The sequence below is a fragment of the Copidosoma floridanum genome, unplaced genomic scaffold, assembly GCF_036245765.1.
Source record: "Copidosoma floridanum isolate Cflo_tuat_1 unplaced genomic scaffold, Cflo_Japanese_pri ptg000006l, whole genome shotgun sequence".
NCBI lineage: Eukaryota > Metazoa > Arthropoda > Insecta > Hymenoptera > Encyrtidae > Copidosoma > Copidosoma floridanum.
Window position 1 is genome coordinate 7,824,563 of NW_028321883.1, and position 21,433 is coordinate 7,845,995.

The 21,433-nt window shown below is 33.3% G+C and overlaps 1 protein-coding gene across 1 annotated transcript in view; it reads left to right on the top strand.

Moving 5' to 3' along the window:
• The window catches only part of Oseg1 (intraflagellar transport protein Oseg1), a 563,616-nt gene that overhangs the window by 254,829 nt on the left and 287,354 nt on the right, over positions 1-21,433 (top strand). The window contains exons 10-12 of the mRNA XM_089598273.1: positions 7,061-7,290; positions 7,365-7,758; positions 7,855-8,027. Coding sequence (XP_089454399.1) covers positions 7,061-7,290; positions 7,365-7,758; positions 7,855-8,027 — 797 coding nt within the window. The remainder of the gene's footprint in view (positions 1-7,060; positions 7,291-7,364; positions 7,759-7,854; positions 8,028-21,433) is intronic.

Consider the following 21,433-nt stretch of genomic DNA (forward strand, 5'->3'; position numbering starts at 1 on the left):
AGCCATTCTTACCCAATATCGTTAATAGCAAAGCAACTTCTTTCAAACTTTCAACACTATGTACTGAAAAATATATTTTTTACCATTCAATACAAAGTCTTTATCACCTTCGTTTTACACAAATGGCTTAATACTACCAACGACTTTTTTGGTGGCTATCGTCTTATTTAATTCAGCCAAGATTTCTGACAGCTTCTGTTTGAATTTGAGACGCTCTATTTGTATTGCAGCGTATATACTTGGCTTCCACAACGTTGGTAAATATATTTTTACATTGTTATTTGAGTAAATATAATTACTCTCTAATACAGGCATGTAATAAGTACTAGACAACGTGATAAGATGCGTATTATTATTCAATACATTTTATTTTCATCGCTCATATTAGATAATAAGGAATCTAGTAGCTTGGAGGTGCTATGAGGTAAGTTTCAGAAACAGATGAAGCCTTGACAACTGCGCTACATTTTACTTCAGATTCGCAAACTCGTATTTTCAGATAGCGAATCAGTATATTCCGTCACGAGGCCGTACCGTGGCTAATAAATGGCCGCGTGGAGTATGTCATGCGGCCGTCAGAACCCACCTTACAGCCGAGTGACGTATACGATTTTTTGTCATCCCGTATAAAAAAGTTTATTCGGTTTTAATTTTAATAGGTCGATATAATTCAATAGTGAAGGCTGAAAGAAAAAAAATTTCTTGACAGTTCTTTAAAGTACACTAATAAAGAACTTTCATCAAACTACGTTTTATTTTTGATTTTCTGGTCTATATTTTTAATGTATGTTTTTTTATGTAGAGCGTGAGATTTTTCAGGTAGCAATCCACTAATAATTGATTGCATTCGAGTATCCATTGTTCGCTCGTTCGCACTCCGTTAGAATCAATGTTTAAGGAATGTAAGATAAAATGAATCGTTCGGTGAATCGTACGTTTCTTAAGCATTGTTTCCAACGTAATACGAACGAAAGAACGATGGATAGTTGAATGCAACTGTTGACTTTGCCTCTTCTTTTAAGTTTCTCACAACTGTCTCTTCGTCAAACTAAGAGTTACTTGAATCGTTTGACGACATTATTAATAACTATGTAAGAGTAGTTGTGTCGATGATACAATGCAATAAAAAAATGGTATTTTAGCTCCTTACTCTTGAGGTTATAGTAGATTTTCAGATAGCCATGAAAATTAACTTGCCAGTACCTATTAGTAACTCTGAACTTGAAATAAAGTTTGTAAAAGCACGTAGTGATTATTTTTAGTGCACATGCGCGAGAGTCAAGAAAAAGATTATGAGGTAAGCAAAAAGTAAAAGAAAATAAAAAATTAGGCAACGTTATAGTTAATAGGCGCGAACCGACTCGATGCAACGACAAAAGCGAGCAGGAGACGGCACTATAAAAAGATGATAAGTACATGCATCTGGCTGTCAAGAAAAAAAAGACTTGGCCACTATATTCATATATTTGTTGTAGACACCATATATATAGATAGGTATTCGTTGTACACTTGAGAGCACGGACCTCGTAGAAGCGCCTTGCTCAGCGGCCGTAAAGAAATCTCATGGCCGTACATTTGTCGCTTTACGTGTTACTAAGCAGACGTAAACAATAAAATTTACGGTTGGGGATGATAAAAAATTATCATTTTTGTCAATATGCCTCATACCGTCAAATATAGGCCATAAATAGTTAGGACAATGAAAAGGAGACATGGAGCATGCTTTTTGTATGATACGCATAGTATTATACTGTCCCGTATTAGTACATTTAAAAATCGGACTAAGTGATAAATACTTCTGACTGGAACTGTTTATTTACACCTAACATTTTTATTTATACCTAATAACTCTCTTGCATGAGATGCAAGTGTAAAATAATTATATGATAGTTATAACGAATATCTGTGTCTATGTATAATTGTATATGGTGGGCAAGTGTTGTTTTTTTTTGACAGCCAGACACATGTGCTCATCATCTTTTTAGTGCCTTATCCTGTCCACCTTTGTCGTTGCCTCAAGTCGGTTCATGCCTATTAACTATAACGTTGACAGATTTCTTACTTTCTCTTACTTTTCGTTTACCTTACAATCTGTTTCTCGTCTCTTGTGTACGTATACCCAAAATAACCACTACGAGCTTTTACAAACTTTATTTCAAGTTCAGAGTTACTAATAGGTACTGGTAAGTAAATTTTCATGGCTATCTAAAAATCTTGTATAACTACAAAAGTAAGGAGCTGAAATATCATTTTTTTATTGCATTGTATCATCAACACAACTACTCTTACATAGTTATTAATAATGTCGTCAGACGATTCGAGTATATCTGAGTTTGACGAAGAAACAGTTATGAGAAACTTGGAAGAAGAGGCAAAGTCAGTTATTAGTGGGTTCTTACCTCAAAAGTCTCGTGATCCATATGGAAAAGCACATATTTAATACATAGACTAAAAAACCAAGAATAAAGCATCGTTTGTTGAAAAGTTCTTTTTTAGTGTACTTTGAAGAGCTATCAAAATAATTAAAACTATCCAGTATGTGGAGTTATTAGGCAAGACTAAAAACAATGTTAAATAGAAAGAATAACATCAAGACAGAGAATTACTCATTGTTAGAAACTATGCTAAAAAATAAATTCAAGGGTTATAAGCCGAAAAAGTCTCTCATTTAAACATGGCCGCAGATAAAAGAGTTTCTTAACTCTACTGTAGATCGTATTTACTTGTGTAGGAAAGTATTTATCATGACTAATATTATTATTCTAATTTTATACCCACTATTTATTCGCTACTTAAGTATGTTAACTTCTGCAGGCAGTTCTCATTATTAGATAATTTAGAGCCATACGTTGTATGGAAATAACTAAGCTTAGGACTGCTGATGTAAATGATGCAAATAATTTATACATAGTTACGATTGGTGGTACAAAAACCTACTATCCTCGTGATTTTGTCATAGGTTTACCTTACTTTGCTGCAATAAAAAACATGTGGCTTTAAGACCTGAAAATACACCCGCTAACAGATTTTTGCTTCAGTATAACAATGGAAAATTTATCCTTCAAGTAGTACGGAAACACAAAGTAGCTAATGTTCCGAAAACTATCACTCTCTATCTAAACTTGGAAAATTGAAACGGATACACTGGTCACTGTTTTAGACACAGTGAAGCCACTGCTCTTTGAAATTCAGGAGCAAACTTACCTATGATAACAGATCTTGGAGGCTGATGGTCAGATGCTGTGGCTCAAAGCTACCTTTAATATTCTATAAATAATAAAGAAAACATTTTTGAAAAAACCTCTGGCGCCAGTAATTCAACATTCATACTTAACTAAATAGAGAGTAATGAAGTAAATAAGATATCGAATAAACAACATGAAAACAATCAAGAATCAGCTGAAATATCTGAGCTATTTGATAATATTGTAGAGGAAGAAAGCAGCATTGATAGTGAACCGTCAGAAAAAAAAAGAATTCACAAAAACTAATTATGAAGAATTTCAAGATGGGAGGTACCGCAACTTTTCAAAATTGCCCAAAATGGTGTCATTCATTATATAACCATTATTCATAACTATTCAAAGATAAATTAAAATAGAAAGAGACATGAATATTTCATAACTAGCATTTTAAAAGTAATAAATTTTTTATTTTATAAAATTAATTATATATTCTCTTAGCCTTTACTATTAAATTATATCAACCTATTTGAATTGAAATTTAAAAAACTTTCCTATACGAGATGACAAAAAATCGTATACTTTACTCAGCTGTAAGGTGGCTGATGGGCAGCCACGTAAAGGCTTCACCTTGACATACTCTGCGTGGCCGTACATCAGCCACGTAGTGGCCTCGTGACGTAATATACTATTACTTGGGGCTAGAAATACATGTGTCAGTGCCAAGTTTATGCGTGTATTTGTTTTGAAAAAGTCGATTTTACTAAGATAAGGTAAAATTAGTAGCAATTTTTTTTTTTAATTCTTATGCTTCAATTTATCTCCTCGTTTCAGAATATAGTAATTCGTGACATTTTAGATATTTACTTCGTAACATTGAATTTTTTGAATTCGAGAACTCAAAAACTATGCAAAATTCCATCCGCCTTTAAAATTAATGTTTGGATAAACAGTAACTAAATTAATTTTTTAATATCGGTAAAATTTCAAAAATTTTGTGAACTCTTAAAATAGTACATAAAAAAATCCCTAATTTTTTCCAGTTCTTTGAGATTTTGCCTCTCTGTGTCGTGAAGTATGATTTTACTATGGTAGTTCATTCAATTTTTACTCTAAGCTGTCTAGAGATGCTTACAATACTTGAATGTATGCTGAGTTGATTTTCATAAATAGTTCATAGTTATTTTAAACCTTACATACTATCTAAAGAAGTACAATTTTAAAATTTCTTTTTAAAGTGCTCTATTTTAAGAAAAAGTTTTTATCAAACGATTCTTGGCGCTTTCTAATGTAAGCTCATTCTACAAATCAAATCACTCTTTGACTATAATTTTTAGAAAACAAAATTTATAATTAAATACCCTTTTAAGTAGTTTTACTCATAATTTGTTTTTATGAATTGATGATGTCCAAATATCTTAAATTATAGTTATTAAGTAACAATGTTGTTTCAACAATTAATAGTTATTTATTACACATGAAAACTAAAAACTTTAACAGTGATGTGCAAGTCACCTGTATTTTTATGACTCAATTATTTAATTTACCACTGCTAAACGAGTGGACAGTGGATGCTTGGTACCCAAGTATTATGTTACGTTATACGTCAACTCGGTGTGGTTTTGGATAATATTTTGATATTTAATAAATAAACGATAATAAACAATATATTATGGTACAATACAACCTAAATACTATGTAGGCTAGCCAGTATAAGACTATGCACTTTTATCAAATCTTCTGATGATTTCAAAAGAACTTCCTTACCACCTACGTTGATTACATCTCTAACATCACGCTCGCATCTGTTACATACACTCACACACTTATTTTTAGTCCATATTTTATACCCAAAATATAATTATGTTTAAATGGTTAAGAAAAACCATCCTGTAGTACTCCTTTGAGTGTTTACATTGCTGAATATATTTGAGCTCCACTCACCTCTATGAACTATTGCCCTGCTAATTGTAATGAACGTCTTTAAACCAAAAAATTACGTTAGGTACAAATGAAAAAATTGTAAAAGCATAAAATGCAAAGAAATTAATTCATTTATGTATAGAATACAAAGAAAATATTTGAAAAATTTTCGGTAAAGTTAAAAAAAGGTGAAAAAATTGTCAAAACAGATAGTTATTCATTGCGAAAGTAACAACTTAATGATGAATAAATCAATGTTTAATAATGCAGTAAAAAGCTGCTGTGCTAAAATATACTAATTTCTAAGATTGAAAAAAATTATTTAACAAAAAATTATTATTAAATTAATAATTTATTTTGTATGCAATTTATCATCAAGCGGAATTGATGAATAAACATTAAATGAATATTTACATTTAAAATAAGTTACAAATCATACTATAATAAGAAGTAATCGAGTTTTCAATATCGGTATCGCTAACAGGAGAGTGGGTATGGGACTTGGTTTGGGTGCAGGAGGTCAGAGGTTCAAATCCAGTTGAAAAGCTTTTTTTGTGCTGTGATATATATATATATATATATATATATATATAGTCACATGGTGTAGTGTGGTATGGAGGGGAAAAGGCATGGATGGTACGGCAAGGGGAGTAACATACAATATCTACTTCCGTCGCACGTTGCCTCAAGGTCACCAATCTAAAATCGTTGATTTACTTTCGTGCACAACGTGCCTATAGAAGTATAGCTTGAAAAAATTGATGACTATTATTTACCTAGATCGCTGACGTAAATGGAGTTTCGTTTGTAAAAATTAAGCAAACCACTTAATTTTCTGATTGTTTTTTTAATCACGAAACATGGTAAGAAAAATAGAGAATTATGCTACATATGCTTTAATCACCTGTCATCTTATTTTTCATATTTCTATCAAGTTTGGGCTTAATTATTTTTTTGAAATGGTAAAAATCAGGGCAATATTTTTTTTTAGACAACTAATTGTTTTATAAATTTGATTAACGAACAAAAAAGTCAAAAGGATCGCGTTGAAAGAAATAATGAAATGTAATTAAATAAGTTATCAAGTAAAAACTTATTATTGAGAGACTACATTTTGAGGACCTTATGATTCAAGGATAGTTTTGAAGGTATTAACAACAACATGAAAAAGCCTCAAAAATTTATGATTTGGTGCGATGAATTTTTGAAAAGGTTGTTTCCAAAACTTTTACTACTGCACACTGTGATCTGAAATTTTATACGTAGATTATTCAACTTAAAGGTCTTTGTAATGTGGAGTTTTCAAAAACTACTTAACCCATAGATTTACGGCGCAGATAATAGAAACAGAGGAAGCAGCGTAGGTAAGCTTGAATTCTTAATGAGTTGTGATAAAATTAGGATTAAAAGACTTCTTAAAGTACTAGCTCTGTATCTCTTATCATCGTTTTGTGTAAAATAAGCTATGAAATAACTAACGAATAAAAATGTATGAAGGTACAGGTAGAAACTCCCGTTGATTTACTGAATAGCCTTAAAGAATATCAATATTACGGCTTCATCCTACATGTATATTTTCTAAGAGGACGTACCACAACCAAACTGCGCTGTTAGCATCGTTGCAGTTCTTATCATTTTTCTCAGTCAGGTAAATCAAGACTTCAGCCTTTAGTTAAATCAATTTTAACTGCTATAGACCAAGCGATGTAAAGACAAAACATGTAATAAAGTGATTTAAACTCTATTGTGTTATATATCAAATAAAATAATTTGACGTTAACTCTTTTAGACTAACAATATTATTTTTATTCGTAAGTATTTTATAAATGAATGTATAAAAATGATCTGACACTTTGTCATGATTGAAATACATAATAAATATTTAAAAGCTTTTACTCCAACTTTAAGATATTTATCACATTAATACATCCTAATGCTATATACATTAATTTCAGCTTTTTGCACGGCAGGCCAGAAAAATCAATCAATTGCCGTACTCTCTCAACTGGCTCATAACGCTGTCTCTGAGAGACGGTTTCACGATGCTTCTTATTTTTACTGGCTCCTATCGCAGCTGAACCTTGATATGGTGGAAAAAGCAATGGAAAAACTCAAAGTCTCCTTCTTTCTATACTTAGACAAGGCAGACGTTTACTATGCTTACCATCAGTTGTATAAGTACTTGGTTAGATTTAGTCATGTTTTTTTTAAGAGTCAAGCCTACCATAAATGTATGTCATGAAAATAGTTTTTTTTTAGGAGGAGCCCTTTACTGTTTTAATGCCTGAGGCTCTCTTTAATATAGCAAAGTTTCTACTGACAAAAATTCAGGGTAATACGTTTGAGTCGGGTATCTCAAAGATGATTATAGTATATGCTCTCGTCAAGCAAGCTCGACTATTGGGTGCTTATAAGCTAGCTATACAGCTACTTGACTGGCTACGAAAAATGAAAATACCAAAGCACTGTTTGATGCAGATTGAAAACTGGATAATAGCTATTAAAGCATATCCTTATATAGATCCAGAGGACTTACTGCAATTATGTAATCGATGTACAACGTACAATACTCTATTGCCGGAAATAAGTACAGAGCCTGGCACTTCTTGCTCTCACTGTGGCTCTCAATTTCAGTATTCTTTCGTTATGTTTGGTAAGTAACTTTTTTTCTGTTGTAGCAGTTCTCCTGCGTTCCTATTTTCTAATACAATATTATTCAAATGATATGAATCTTTATACTTTTCTACAGAAATTCTACCTTTGGTAGAGTTTGAGTTAGAACCAGGAATTACGAATGAAGAGGCAGAAAAATTTATTAAAGAGCCAGTTCAACCGATCAAAAGTGCATTAGAAAAAAAAAATCAACTTACAATTTTAAGTGACAAGACCGACTTATTCTTGACTCATTTGGAACAGTATGAGGTAATCAGGTTGACGTACTAACAAAATTTTTTTATTTCTTCACTTATTTTTTATGTTTTTTTTGTTTTTTTCTTAAGATTCTTGAATAGGTATGTCCTGTCTTATAAAATATAACTATGTATTTTATTATAAGGTGCAAATGCTATATTTTATACTGATTTTTGTACTGAGATGGATCTATTAAAAAGTAAGTTGTTTTCTAATTTTTTAGAAAATTCACAATGCTGTCTTACAGGTTTCCATATTTAAGTACAAATTTTGTACTTGGTAGGTGAGAGTCGATGCTTACGCACATATAAGCAAATGTGAAAGAGTATGTGCATGCAGGTCTGTGTATTTGTGTGGCGTAGAAGTGTGAACGGGAAAGATTGCGAGTGCAAGTATGTAAAGCGAGCAACCAGCGAGTCAGTCCATAGGTATCTGCCAACTAGCGCACGTATGTAATAAGGAGCATTGAATAAAGTTAAGTGACATCTTCAGTGTACTTCTTCATTTGATCCTTAAGTACAAATAAACAACATATGGCGACGAGAATAGGATCATTTTACGTGTCCAAGATCTCGAGAAAAATGTCGCGACAGCACGAAATGCTAACATAGTGTAAACCTTTTGCGGCATATGACATGATTTGTCATTTAATTCCATTTTTCTTTCAGTGTAATTGAATTTAAAATTCTTCGTCTTGTGAGCTTAAATGACTTTAACGGAATAATCTATAATATCTACAAATACGACGACAACTGCTATTACTTACACGCAATCTCCATCATTACACGTGGAGCCTTTCATCCCAGAAACTTTGGAATGGCGTAGATGTCTACAGAGACTAGAGGGAGTTTTCACAATCATAAAGCTGACACAAAAAGAAAAGGTTTCGCATCTACCACACTACACAGGTCAAACCGCATTCAATAATTTGCGCAACAATATTGTCGCGGAAAATCCTTACGAAGAATCATACAATACTCCGAAGGAAAAATTAAAGGAGTCATACACCCCAGCCGTACTCAAGATTACAGAAAATTTTAAATTTACAAGCAGGAGGCAATTACCAGGTTAAAATACACAAAACATTAGCAATGGAACTTTCCAAGAAAGAGGTAAATACGTTACATCAAAATAAGGTACAAGTCAACTATACTAACACAAGTACACGTAACTATAAGTAGCGTACATCAAAACTAGCGTACGTCAAAGCCATAATTTAAAAGGCAAGCAAGCTTACACTTGCAACAAGCTCACAATAAAACTATAAGCAGTGATTTAAATTAGAAGAATTTCAAATATTACAGGTGTGGTTCTGATCCTAAAGCCAATACGTGTGAATTGCTAGTGACTATCAAGTGCAATTTCTGTGGTAAACAAGGACATTTAGCATAAGTACGCTTTAAGAAAATAAATTCGCTATAGACAATGGAAGAAGAAGAGACAGTAGTAGATACAGATTGAATAGAGGTACTAGGTGTCAAAACAGAAGATGGACGAGAAAATTTTTTTAAAACACTCCCGGTCAACGGAAAACAAGTCAACTTTGAAGTCAACACGGGAACAGCCGTCACGTTTATGGAAAGAGAGCAGGCAAAACAACTTTTTCCAGGCACACCAGTAGTATGAACAGATCTACAGCTGGTTACGTACTGCAAGTGAAAAATAAATGTTATAGGAAACGTTACAGTAGATTTTAAGTGCGAAAATTTTCATAGTACAGGCAATTTATACGTTACCAATATCGAACGGTTGCCACTGGTGGGGCGTGAATCGATAAAAAAAAGTATTAGAGAAAACGAAACAAATACTTTATTTGATTTAATTTTACAAGTAGAAATTTCAGAAGTGTAAAAAAATTTGTTTGTCAAGAAATTGTTAAATAAATAAAAAAAAATTACGAACGAGAATATAAGCGCAATACACCACACTCTAGCGTCATTAATATTAAAAGAAGACGTAAAACCTGTTTTTCTTAAGCCCAGGGCCTTAGTGTTTAAATTGATTTCCTTGGTAGATAAAGAATTGGACTTACTCATACAAGGAGATGTTTTAGAAAAACTTGATACTTCAGATTTTGTAACTGCTATTGTACCTGTGATTAAGAAAAATAACAAAGTAAGAATTTGTGGAAACTATAACGTTAAAATAAACCCACAATTAAAAATTAATAAATACCCACTACCCTAACAGAAAAAGTTAGTGTGAAAAAAAGTAGCAAACCGTAACTTTCTGTGATGTAATGTACAGTTTGGTTGGATTTTGGACCACAGTTACAGTTTTTTACGTCTTGTTACATTTGATTATAGTCCACTACAACCCAACACATTGTCTTACGATTTGTTACATTTTATTATAATTCTAAAAAGACACTTGAATCTCGTGAAAAAGCAACTATAGTAAACTCTAATAAACTGTAGGAAAGTGTTGTCATCTGTAATGTTTTATAACAGCTTACAGTTTTTTGCAGTTTATTATGTTTTTTTATATTTTATTATCATTGATAACTTTTAGACACACTTCCTTACATTTTCGAATAAAATTTGCCTTAAATAAAGAAAACTTGAGTAACTATTATGAAAAAGTATAAGTGTAACAGCATGTGGTAAATTATATTAAAACATAAGAAAATGTAAAAAAACGTAACCCAACATAATAAAGTGTAAGAAACGTCCGAAATCCATGAGACTATTACAGTTCCTTACATTTTCTTACATTTTCTTGCGGGTTACGGCATATTATTACACATGTTTACTTTTTCTAACATTTTGTTACGTTTTCATATTTCCGCTGGGGTATCTACAGTAAAATAACTTTTCTCAGAAATGGCAGGTTGTACTGCATTAAAAAAATTAGATTTCAAACGAGCTTATTTACAAATACGAGTCGATGACAAGAGTGTAAATATACTAACGATTAATATATATCGGGGACTATTTAAATGCAATCGACTAATGTACGGTTAGCCCCAGCACCAGCAATTTGGCAAGAGAAAATTGAAAACATACTTCGTGGTATTAAAGGCGTTGAAGTTTATCTAGACAATATTTGAATAGTAGCTAAAGACTTTACAGAGCCTACGTTAAGGTAAGAGGAAGTTTTTAAAGTACTGGATGAATACAATATATAAATAAATCGAGAAAAACGTAAATTTTTTGCTTCAAGAATATATTACTGCGATAACGTAATAGATAAAAATGGATGACACAAAGATTCACAAAAATTAGAAACAGATCAACAAATATTTTAGAGTTACAAGCTTTGTGGGATTTATTAATTATTACGGTAGACTCAAAAAAAATGTAAGTTTAATTTTAGAATCAACTCTTACGCATACAAAATAAATTTACGTGATCAAACCACCAGGAAAAAGTATTTCTTGAAGCGAAGAAAGCTTTTACTAGTAAAAAATGCTTAATGTTATATGATCCCAATTTACCTCTCGTACTGGTGACGGATGCGAGCTCATATGCGGATGGGGCAGTGTTATATCATCGTTTTTCTGATGGGACCGAAAAATCAAACAAACTTTAAATACGAGACAAAGAAAATATAGTCAGATAGATAAAGAAGCGTACGCCGTTGTTCATGAGATTAAACAATTTTACCAATACCTCTACGGGAATAAGTTTACATTAATTACGGACCACAGATCACTTACATAGATTTTTTCAAAAAACAAAGAGCTGCCACGGTGCAGTGCAGTGAAAATGCAACATTACTCAATTTTTTTACGTGGTTTTGAACATAATATTGAATACAAGAAATTGTAGAATAAAGGGAAGGCAAGGTAGACTCTTTAGACTACCAGCGATTAAAGTGGAAGAAAATATTAATACAGTTGATTGATTCTGTATTAATACTTTTGAGACCTTATCGATTGATTCAAATAACATACTAGAAAGAGTACATGAAGATAGCGACTTACAATATGTGATTACTGCATTAAAAAACGATAAAAGTCTTACGGCAAAGAAAACATGGTATGTTGATCCACGTGAATTTACTTTGAAACAAAGTGTACTAATGCTAAAAAATCAAGGTGTAACACAGAAAGCATTACGAAATACAATTTTGCAAGAATCACATAACAGTCATTTTGGAATGTTAAAAATAAAAGGTCTAGCTTGGAGGCATTGCTAGTAGCCAGATATAAGTAACGATTTAGGAAAAACTATAAAATACTGCTTTCAATACTAATCATAAACGAATAATCCTATCAAAGCAGATTTATACACGTATGGGAATCAGCAAAAGCACCTTTTTATCGCGTCAATATAGATTTTGCTAGATCATTTGTTGGGAAATATTTTTTTTTTTTATAGTAAATGCGTTTTCAAAGTGGCCAGAAGTATATATTGTGAACGATATGTTGAGTGAATCGACGATTACAGTTTGTACAGAAATTTTTGGACGATTTGGAATTCCTAAGATTTTAGTGTCTGATAATGGTAGAACTTTTGGTTCCAGAATGTTCCAGGAATTTCAAAAGTGCAATGATATTGTACATTAAAGAACGGTTCCGTTCTATTCAGCGACGAAGGTTCAAGCCGAAAGATACGTGCAAATAATACAATCAGCACTAAGAAAATTATAGCGTTAAGAAAAACTTCAATTAAATTTGCAACTGGTTTGGCATAATACTGTCAAATGCCTTATGTAAACACAGTGGTTCTGCCCATAGAATTAATGTTCAGTAGAAAAATAAGATGTAAGTCAGATTTAGGTAAACCAAGTGAAATTATAAAAATAGCGTAATTTAATGACAATAAGAAATACGAAGAACTTCAAGTAGGAGATAGGGAGGTGGCAAGAAAATACGGAGAAAGAGACAAATGGATTTTTGGTAAAACTGTGCATTGAACAGGTAAATTGCATAATGAAGTTAGATTACATGACGAAGAAGCATGGTTGCGAAATATTAATCGATTGCGGCATACAGAAAATGTACAAAAGAAAGAAAAATTTCCAGAATTTTTCGTTCCAGGGGAAGAGATAGCCATTACATATAAAGAATCAAAAGCAATAAAGAATAACTCTAACTCTTCAATGTATTCGAAGTCAACTTCGATTGTAGGCAGAAGTGTCTCTTCAGAGAAAACAGTATACTATCCGTTAGACGAGCCAGAGTACGGGAAAAAACGCTAAGAAAAAATATGCCTAAACAAAGTAATGATGATTCCACAAATTACGAAGAATTTTATACACTAGGAATAACACAGAGAAATTTGGTTAGAGAAGAAAAAATTCCAACTTATTTGGATATTTAGAAAACCATTTTACGCATGTAACATTAGCTTATACGAAAGAATAAAGTCTTAGTCGGGAAGAAGTGTTAGGTGAGAGTCGATTTACGCACATATGAGCAAACGTGAAAGAGTATGTGCATGCGGGTCTGTGTATTTGTGTTGTGGAAAAGTGTGTACGGGATAGGTCGCGAGTGCGAGTATGTAAATCGAGCGACCAGCAAATCAATTCGTAGGTAACTGCCAACTAGCACACTCATATAATTAGAAGCATTGAACAAATGGGTTGTTAAGTTCCATTTCCAGTGTACTCCTTTATTTGATCCCTAAGAACAAACACACAACAGTGCCTGTGAATGTTTAGGAAGTTCACAAACTTAAGTTTTTTGATAAGAGTCACTCTACTATTAGGAAATAGCTACTTTATTATGAAGAAAAAAATTAAGCATTTAACGTGTTGTATTTTTTACCCATTACTTAAGTGCTGTTCATAAATTTTTTTCATCCCACTGCTTTATGCATTAATCATAAGAATCCACTGGATTTTCTAGTGATAGGCGAGAGTTTTGCTGGTGAGTCTATTAGGTTTGTTTAAGGCCTAGTGTTCAGTTAAGTTATTATAATTGTGATATATTTACACCAACATTCTCTCTCTTAAAATAGCAACGCTTTTCTTATCTCTACTATCTATTTATCTGCGAAATCAAAACAAAGACTTTCCCTTGCATTGGGTTTATGTTTATCTTTTCTTGACCGGTAGCTACTTTCACAGTATTATTTCAATGTGTAGGCCCAAAGTGCTTGAGACATTTAAGTTAAACTATTCTGCTTGATAGTCTGTCAGCTCACGGCCGCTGTTGAGAACGCTTCTCTTACATCGAGAATGTATAAGTCATTTTCTGTCAATAAATTATTCCATAGTTTTTAAGGAACGTAAAGATTTATTAACCCGCTGATCCCTATTCCTACCCACGACAATTGCCATTCCAGCATTACTTCCCCATGCAAACATTTTGGTAGCAGAACGTGGTTCCGCGAGCATTTAACCGTCGGTGTAGGGTCAAGACTTGCAACGTGTGTTGACTCTGAGTTCGGCTATGATCTATTTGGTATTGGGTGAGTGTTGTATGTGTGCTTGTAAAAGACTTCACGAGTTCGAGTGCAGTGTGGGCGGCTTTCGTCACTGAATCGTCAAGGCAGGTGGTCGTTAACTTCGACGCACTTCGGCTTGCTTATCACGCAAACTTCATGGCAGTATTGAGTTTGCCATGTTGTCGGACTTGAAACCGCTTTTCAAAAAACAAGGGGAGTTGTTCCAGCGGATTAACAACGAATACGTGAATCTGAAAAAGCTAGGTGAAAAAAAATTTACATGTACTATAATTCAAGGACGCTTAGAGCAGTTGTGAGTCCATTGGGATACCTTCCAAATAAATCACGATAAAATTTTCGCTCTTCAAGACGATGCTGAAGAAACAAGCTATTTTAAAGTTGATAACTATGGTGCTACAAAGGAGGCCTATTTCACTGGTTAGATTTCAAGGATGTGTTTAGATCTATCATCTTGTGTAATTCTCGGCAAAGCAACATCAAGAAATTGCAGCACCTGAGGACACATGTCCAGGGTGAAGCAGCGGAAATGCTTCGTACGGTGCGAACAATCGATGTGAACTTTGAAGCTGCATGGAGCATGCTTGATGACCACTACGCAAACAAGCGGTGCTTGGTCTCAGCATTTACCAGGAATTTGCTTTCCGTGCCAGCTGAATCAGATTCCGCAGAAGAGCTGAAGGCGTTACTTAGTGGAACTGTGAATGCCTTAGCTGCACTAAAACAGCTAGACCGTTTTACTGCTCATCGGGACGACCTGGTAATGGTGCTCATCATCCGGAAGCTTGACGCACGGGCTCTCTGAGAATGGGACTCCTCGCAGAGCTCCACCACCGAACCTCCTACCTTTGCTGTAATGAAGCTCTTCAACGAGCAATTCATTTTAACGCTTGAGATTGTCGGCGCCACTGCAGTGAATTTCATGGCAAAAGTCCGCAAGAAAGAAAGCAAGTCGTTGAAGCTAAAGGCCTATGCATTAACTGATTGGGTATACCCAAGCTTTTAAGCTGCAAGTCAAGCAAGCATTGTCAGATTTTCAACGGCGACCACCATTTTATGCTGCATGAGTCTTACTCAAGACGCTAAGTCCTGACGATTCCACACACGTGGCGTTTATACATTAAGAAAATCAAACGATGTAACTTCTACTTTTGACTTATACTGTATGTAAGTCTCACACTTAATATATTAAAATAACGTCCTTATTTATGTATGACGCCCTTATATATTATTATTACTTATTACGTAATAAGGCATAAATATATTTTATGTAAGGCTTGCATTTTGTATTAGTCAAAAGAAAAAATTACTTAGTATGGTTTTGTTAAAGTATGAATACAAGACAGTATACTACAATGAGTGTTTGAAAAATATCCAGTAGTATAGGACCACAACGAAATAAGTTTGTCACAGAGACAAAGCTCTGGCAACCGTGCTGCTATTTACTTCAGATTTGCATACTCAAATTTTTGTAATGTTAAGGCATTGTTATTTATGTCAAAATTCCTCATTTATTTCGACTTTTTTTAGCCTCTTCTATCATATTTACGAATTTTGCCGACAAATATAGGCCAAAAAAACGTTGAAATAACAAAAATAAGATATGTGTATCTTAAAATTTTGAAAAGAACATTATTTTATGCTCAGCATTTGCGAAAAGGTCTTACCGTTCAGTTAACTGCTACTCAAACTTTTTTTATACGTGGTAGGGATAGGCTTGTTATTAAAATTAAAAAGAGTTTCCCACAGTATAATATTGGCTACAAGTATTTTGTGAGCTCACACTGCTTATAACAGATTCCATGTAACGTTGCTAAAGAAGGTGCACCTGCTTGGCGATAAACTTAAGTATGTACAAAAATCAAGTACCTCAAATACAATCCATATACTCTCATAACTCTGTACTTCTTGTTCTATGTTTTACGAGTAAATATTACGCGTAAAAGTAGGGCAAGGGTAAACAACTGTGTACCATGCGAGGAAATATTTCAATTCGAATGATGAATAATAAACATTCAGCTGGCTTTGCGCCTTCGGTTGGAGAATTTTAATTCACTCGGTCGTACAATTTTTTGTTATTGTTTTGTTAATAGTTCATGGAAAATGTAGGAACAGTATACCTACAGTATGCGTGTGAAATGAAATATACGATCCCTCCTGGCTTCGCACATATATTTAAACACGTTTACCGTATTTGTCAAACGTACGGCATAATAGGTGGGGGGGGGAGGTAGGACGCACTACTCTTGCAATTATTTGCATGAATGCGCTCACTGATCATTGTGATTATAATTACCATCATTAATGTGAATTATTTTCAATATTGTTATTATTATTATTATTATTGTTACTATTATTGTTACTATTATTATTATTATTACTATTATTATTGCTATTATGATAGCTATTATTATTATAATTATTATTATTATTATAATTATTACTATTATTATTACTATCATTTTTATTATTATTATTATTATTATTATTATTATTACCATTAGTATTATTATTTGAACAACACACTGACTTGTGCATGAGCTCTCTACGTACATATGCACGCTTAAGCACGAAAAAAGAGAGAATAATTCATCTTTTATGTGATTAAGTGTATATTTTTATATGAAACTGAAACCATTTAAAAAAATTTATTCCTTAATAATAATCGCAAAAAATGATTTTGCAATATTCGAAAATAGATTGACTGTTTTTTTATGTAATTGATCGTAATGAAGTGCATCAGCTTTGGTATGAAAAAATACAATAAAAAAAAATTATTAAGAAAATGCATCACAAATAATATTGTTACGTGGGTTTCTTGGTAACTCAAGTATTAAAGGCGCTATTTGCAGTTGAAATTACTTTATAAGAATTTTGTAAAATATAAGCAAAATTACGCTTGTCTTTCTGTCTCGTGGGCCTGGTTCTCTCTTTTCAATATAGCTGCAATGCAACTGCAATGCAGAGTTAATTGTTTTACGACTGGATTCTCTTGACTAACTCCATGAACTCTTTTTGATCCATCGTGAAATCAACTGCCTGACTATCTGCACGGGATCTCCTTTTATAGCCTGTTATTATTCAGTTTTGGTGGCTTGATATCTGCGTCGAATGTGTCCAGTATATCGTACGTGACACGTGTGAGGTTGTGGGGTCATCGTCCTGGGTGATGGTCTCTTTCTTGGATTATAGGCTTGTAATAGAGTAGTGTTCATGTCCTATTCTTAATATTGTATTTAATTATATCCAATAAGTGGAAAGAGGGTGGTTTCCAGCTCCATGTGGGTGGAGTCCAAAATACTGACTGTGTACTTAATTTTTATAGTAAAACTATAAATGTTCATCCATGGATGCAGCGATGTATATTTCATCGACAGCAATAGGTTAATTTAACAAATCCTAATTATTTTGATAGCCAATCACGATATAGTTCACTTGGGCTTTCTATTTATAGTGCTCTGTGATTGGCTGTCGTAATGATAGAAAAACTTTGCATTAATATGTCGCAGTCAACAAAGTGAATTGGATAAACATACATACGGGGCTTTTCACGCAAAACGTTCCAAGCCTGCCGCGCGAGCGCTAAAAGTCACTGTTTTCAGCTCATTTTCTCAGCTTTGTTTCTATCCTAAAAAAATGTTGCAAATAGCATTTTCGATGTATTTTTTAGTCAGCTTTCTAATGGTATGGTTAGTTTTCCGAAAAAATTTCATTTTCGCAAAAAAAAAAACGTAAAGTATGCTACATCTCGAAAAAGGCATTTTTAGTATTTTTTTTTGATAGGCTAGATGGAAAGCCGAGGTTTTTTTTACATTGAAAACGTCTTTTTGCACAGTGTGCTGTTACTGGAATATTCAAGTAAAACAATACTTGTCGGTCGGTGGGGGGCTGTGGGGGGTTTTGAGAAAAACTACGATATGTCAAAATAAGCAAGAAAATGGCGGATTTTTACCTTATTTTGTGGGGGGTTGGTAGGGGGTGGTGGGGGGCAAATGGGGGTGGCGGGGGGCGGTGGGGAGTTTGTGTGGAATGCCCCACTGAGTTACCTATATAAAATAGGAAGATATATTTATATATATATATATATTTTTTTTTTTACTGGATTACTACGACAGCCTACTGGCCTAGTCGCGGGGGCCGCCTACTCACCACCTATATGTGGCAGTGTATTGCCACACCCATCTCCAAACCTTTTTCCTTATATCCTACCTGAATCCATGTGCACAGTGTGAGTATCTCTGGTGGAACACCATGCCAGTTAAGCTGACACTCTCTGCACCAATGGTGTATCAGGTCCACTCGCCACTATGTATCCTTTCCCGATTCTTACCCGATGCCTGGCATCGGGTCCGCTAATCCCTATCTATAGCCCTAACACTGTTTCTCATTCACCCAGGCCCAAAAACCTGTGGGGCAAGGAAAAAACCCTGGAATTACTTTCAAGGAAAATTCCACGGAAAAACCCACCCCATTACAGCCGGGGTAACGTAGGAACTTTTCCCGATGAAAACAGTTTTTGAAAAAATTTGCATTTACTGGAAATCGAACCCATGACCCCTAGAACTGCGTTGTATCAGTAATAAGCACGCTTTTTACTGAGTCAATACCGCTCCTGTTTTTTTATGTATACATGTATTCTTATGTTATAAAGTAATGTTGGTAAGTCATTCCACACAACCCCCCTCCACCCCCCTGCACCCCTACTTGGCCACCCCTCTAAACAAGGTAAAATTTCAACAGTTTAACGTAAATTTTGTTAAGTTAAGGTATTGGTTAACTGCCCTTCACCCCCATCCCTTTCACCCCCCTACTTGATTTTGATAAGCCCCTCCTCCACCCCCCTCAGCCACCACTCTAAATAAGGTAAAATTTTGTCAGTTTCGTCTATATTTTTGTTGTGTTAAATTTTTGTTTAGCCACCTCTTTGCCCCCCTTAGAATTCTATAACCCAATATCTGAATACCTAACAAGCCTCCATTACAATTCAAAAGAACTCCCTTCAGCCATCCATCAGCAGCATTTCTCAATGAAGTTAAAATATATTAGTAATCATGTCGTTTTTAGTTTACTTACTTTTCACATTCCTATTCTCCGCTCTCCTTACACTTTCTAAGAAAGCCTTCTCACAATTTTTAAACAGGCAGTTTTACCACTTCTTAGCTCCACGTTATTATTTACCATTTAAATGTAACAACTATTTTAGCTCTATAATTTATTAGCACATTTTCATACTATCAGTTTTTATCTATTTTTATTGGGTTGAATATTTGTTTAGTCCCTTTTCACCCCCTCTTATAAATTGGTAACGTAGTAACTGGATAATCCAACGCAAATGGGAAGAGCTCCAAGAGCCACCAGTCGTCCTTCAGCCGCATCTTTAAATGAGGTAGAATTTTTGTGGTTTTCATGTCATTTCTAGTTATATGGCCATTTTCGCCTTCTGTCATAGCTCTCCTTACATTTTTAAGAAAGCTCCTAATTTCTAGTACATTAGCACATTTCCACACCACCGTTGAGGTAGTACTATGTTGCGCTAGTTTTTTTTCTTAAATTTTCTAAAAGCTTATTAATTGCATTATTAAATGTGTATAAGAACATGACATTATATTTGTATACAAAATCAATAACAACGAATAAACTTAAAAGTAGTATTCAAACAGTGGACATTGCTTGTAGCCCTTTTTACCACGAAAAAATAGAAATCATATTTATTGAACTATGTCAAATAATGTGCATCATCATAAAATAATATTTGAATAATAATTTCATTGATTTAATTCGTTAATTTATTATTTAAATGATATGTGCAAGATTATTTCAGACAATTCTGTACTTTTGCTAATGTAAAGAAATAACATGTTTTTTATCTACTTAAGATAAGTTAACGTCAAAATTTTTTTTCCAAACAATATTTTCTGTTTCTCAATTATCATCCCGTTCTATTTTAATACTAATTACATTTTTATTTTTGCATCTTGATAACGAGACGTATAATTGGCCATGTTTATCTGTATTTTATATTAAGCCTTATTAGAATTCCATTTAAGGATGTTAAAGTGAAGTAAAAAGAACCTATCAAACCGTTTTTTTCGAAAACAGTATATAATGAATAAAATGATTAAAAATTTTTTTTAAATCTTATTTGCTTGGATATTTTATGCGATTAGAAAGAAAGCAAAAAATTGTCTTGAAAATTTATTGAAAAGGTATTTATTAAACTTACACTGTTTTTGTTTTTACTCTTTAACTACTTTACAGAAATTTTTTAATTTTTCTTACTTTAAAAAGCAGACTGGGAAAATGAAGTATTTAACTAATTCAAAAATTGTGGTGTTGGCGTGCCAACCTCGCAGAGGGTTGAGTCCCACTAGTATATATACTAGTGGGGCTTTGCCACCTTCCGCGCCTTGCGCGCCACCCCCTCCCCGGTTGCATTATAACTCTAATTTTCTCGAAATAAGCCTTGCATTGATATTTTATAAAGCCTTAAAAAGTGATAAAATTAATTGTTAGTAGGAAAAAGAATGTTAAAGTAGATTTGATGGAATTTGGAGGACTACGGCATTTTTAAAAATACTCGGGAATAGATGTTCTACGCTGGGGAATTAATACTGGGCTACTTTTAAGTAAATATGAAAAACAGGCTACTACTTCCAAATAAAAATGATAAAGTTTATGTAGAAAGAGAGATATGCCCTTAACTTTTTTTTGTTGAGCTTAAGTATTCCTTCTAGTGACCCTCTTTTTGAAATGAGCTGTCTATCCTGTATGTGTCTATAGATATTTCTAAAATTTATAAATCAAGCACTCCTTGTTTTCTTTAAACTGTTGCTTACATGCTGTCCATGGGTCAAAGAATGTTACAATATATCGAATATCCTTAATGTTTTAGGATAAGAATATATTTATAAAGATTTGATTGTACTGTGTTTATTTATTTATTTTTTTTAAAGTCTTACTTGTAGTTTCAGTTTTTGTAAGAACTATTAATGATATAACTTACAATACTTATACAGAAACAGCTATTTCTATGGGATTAGTAGAACACAATTTTGAAACTGATAT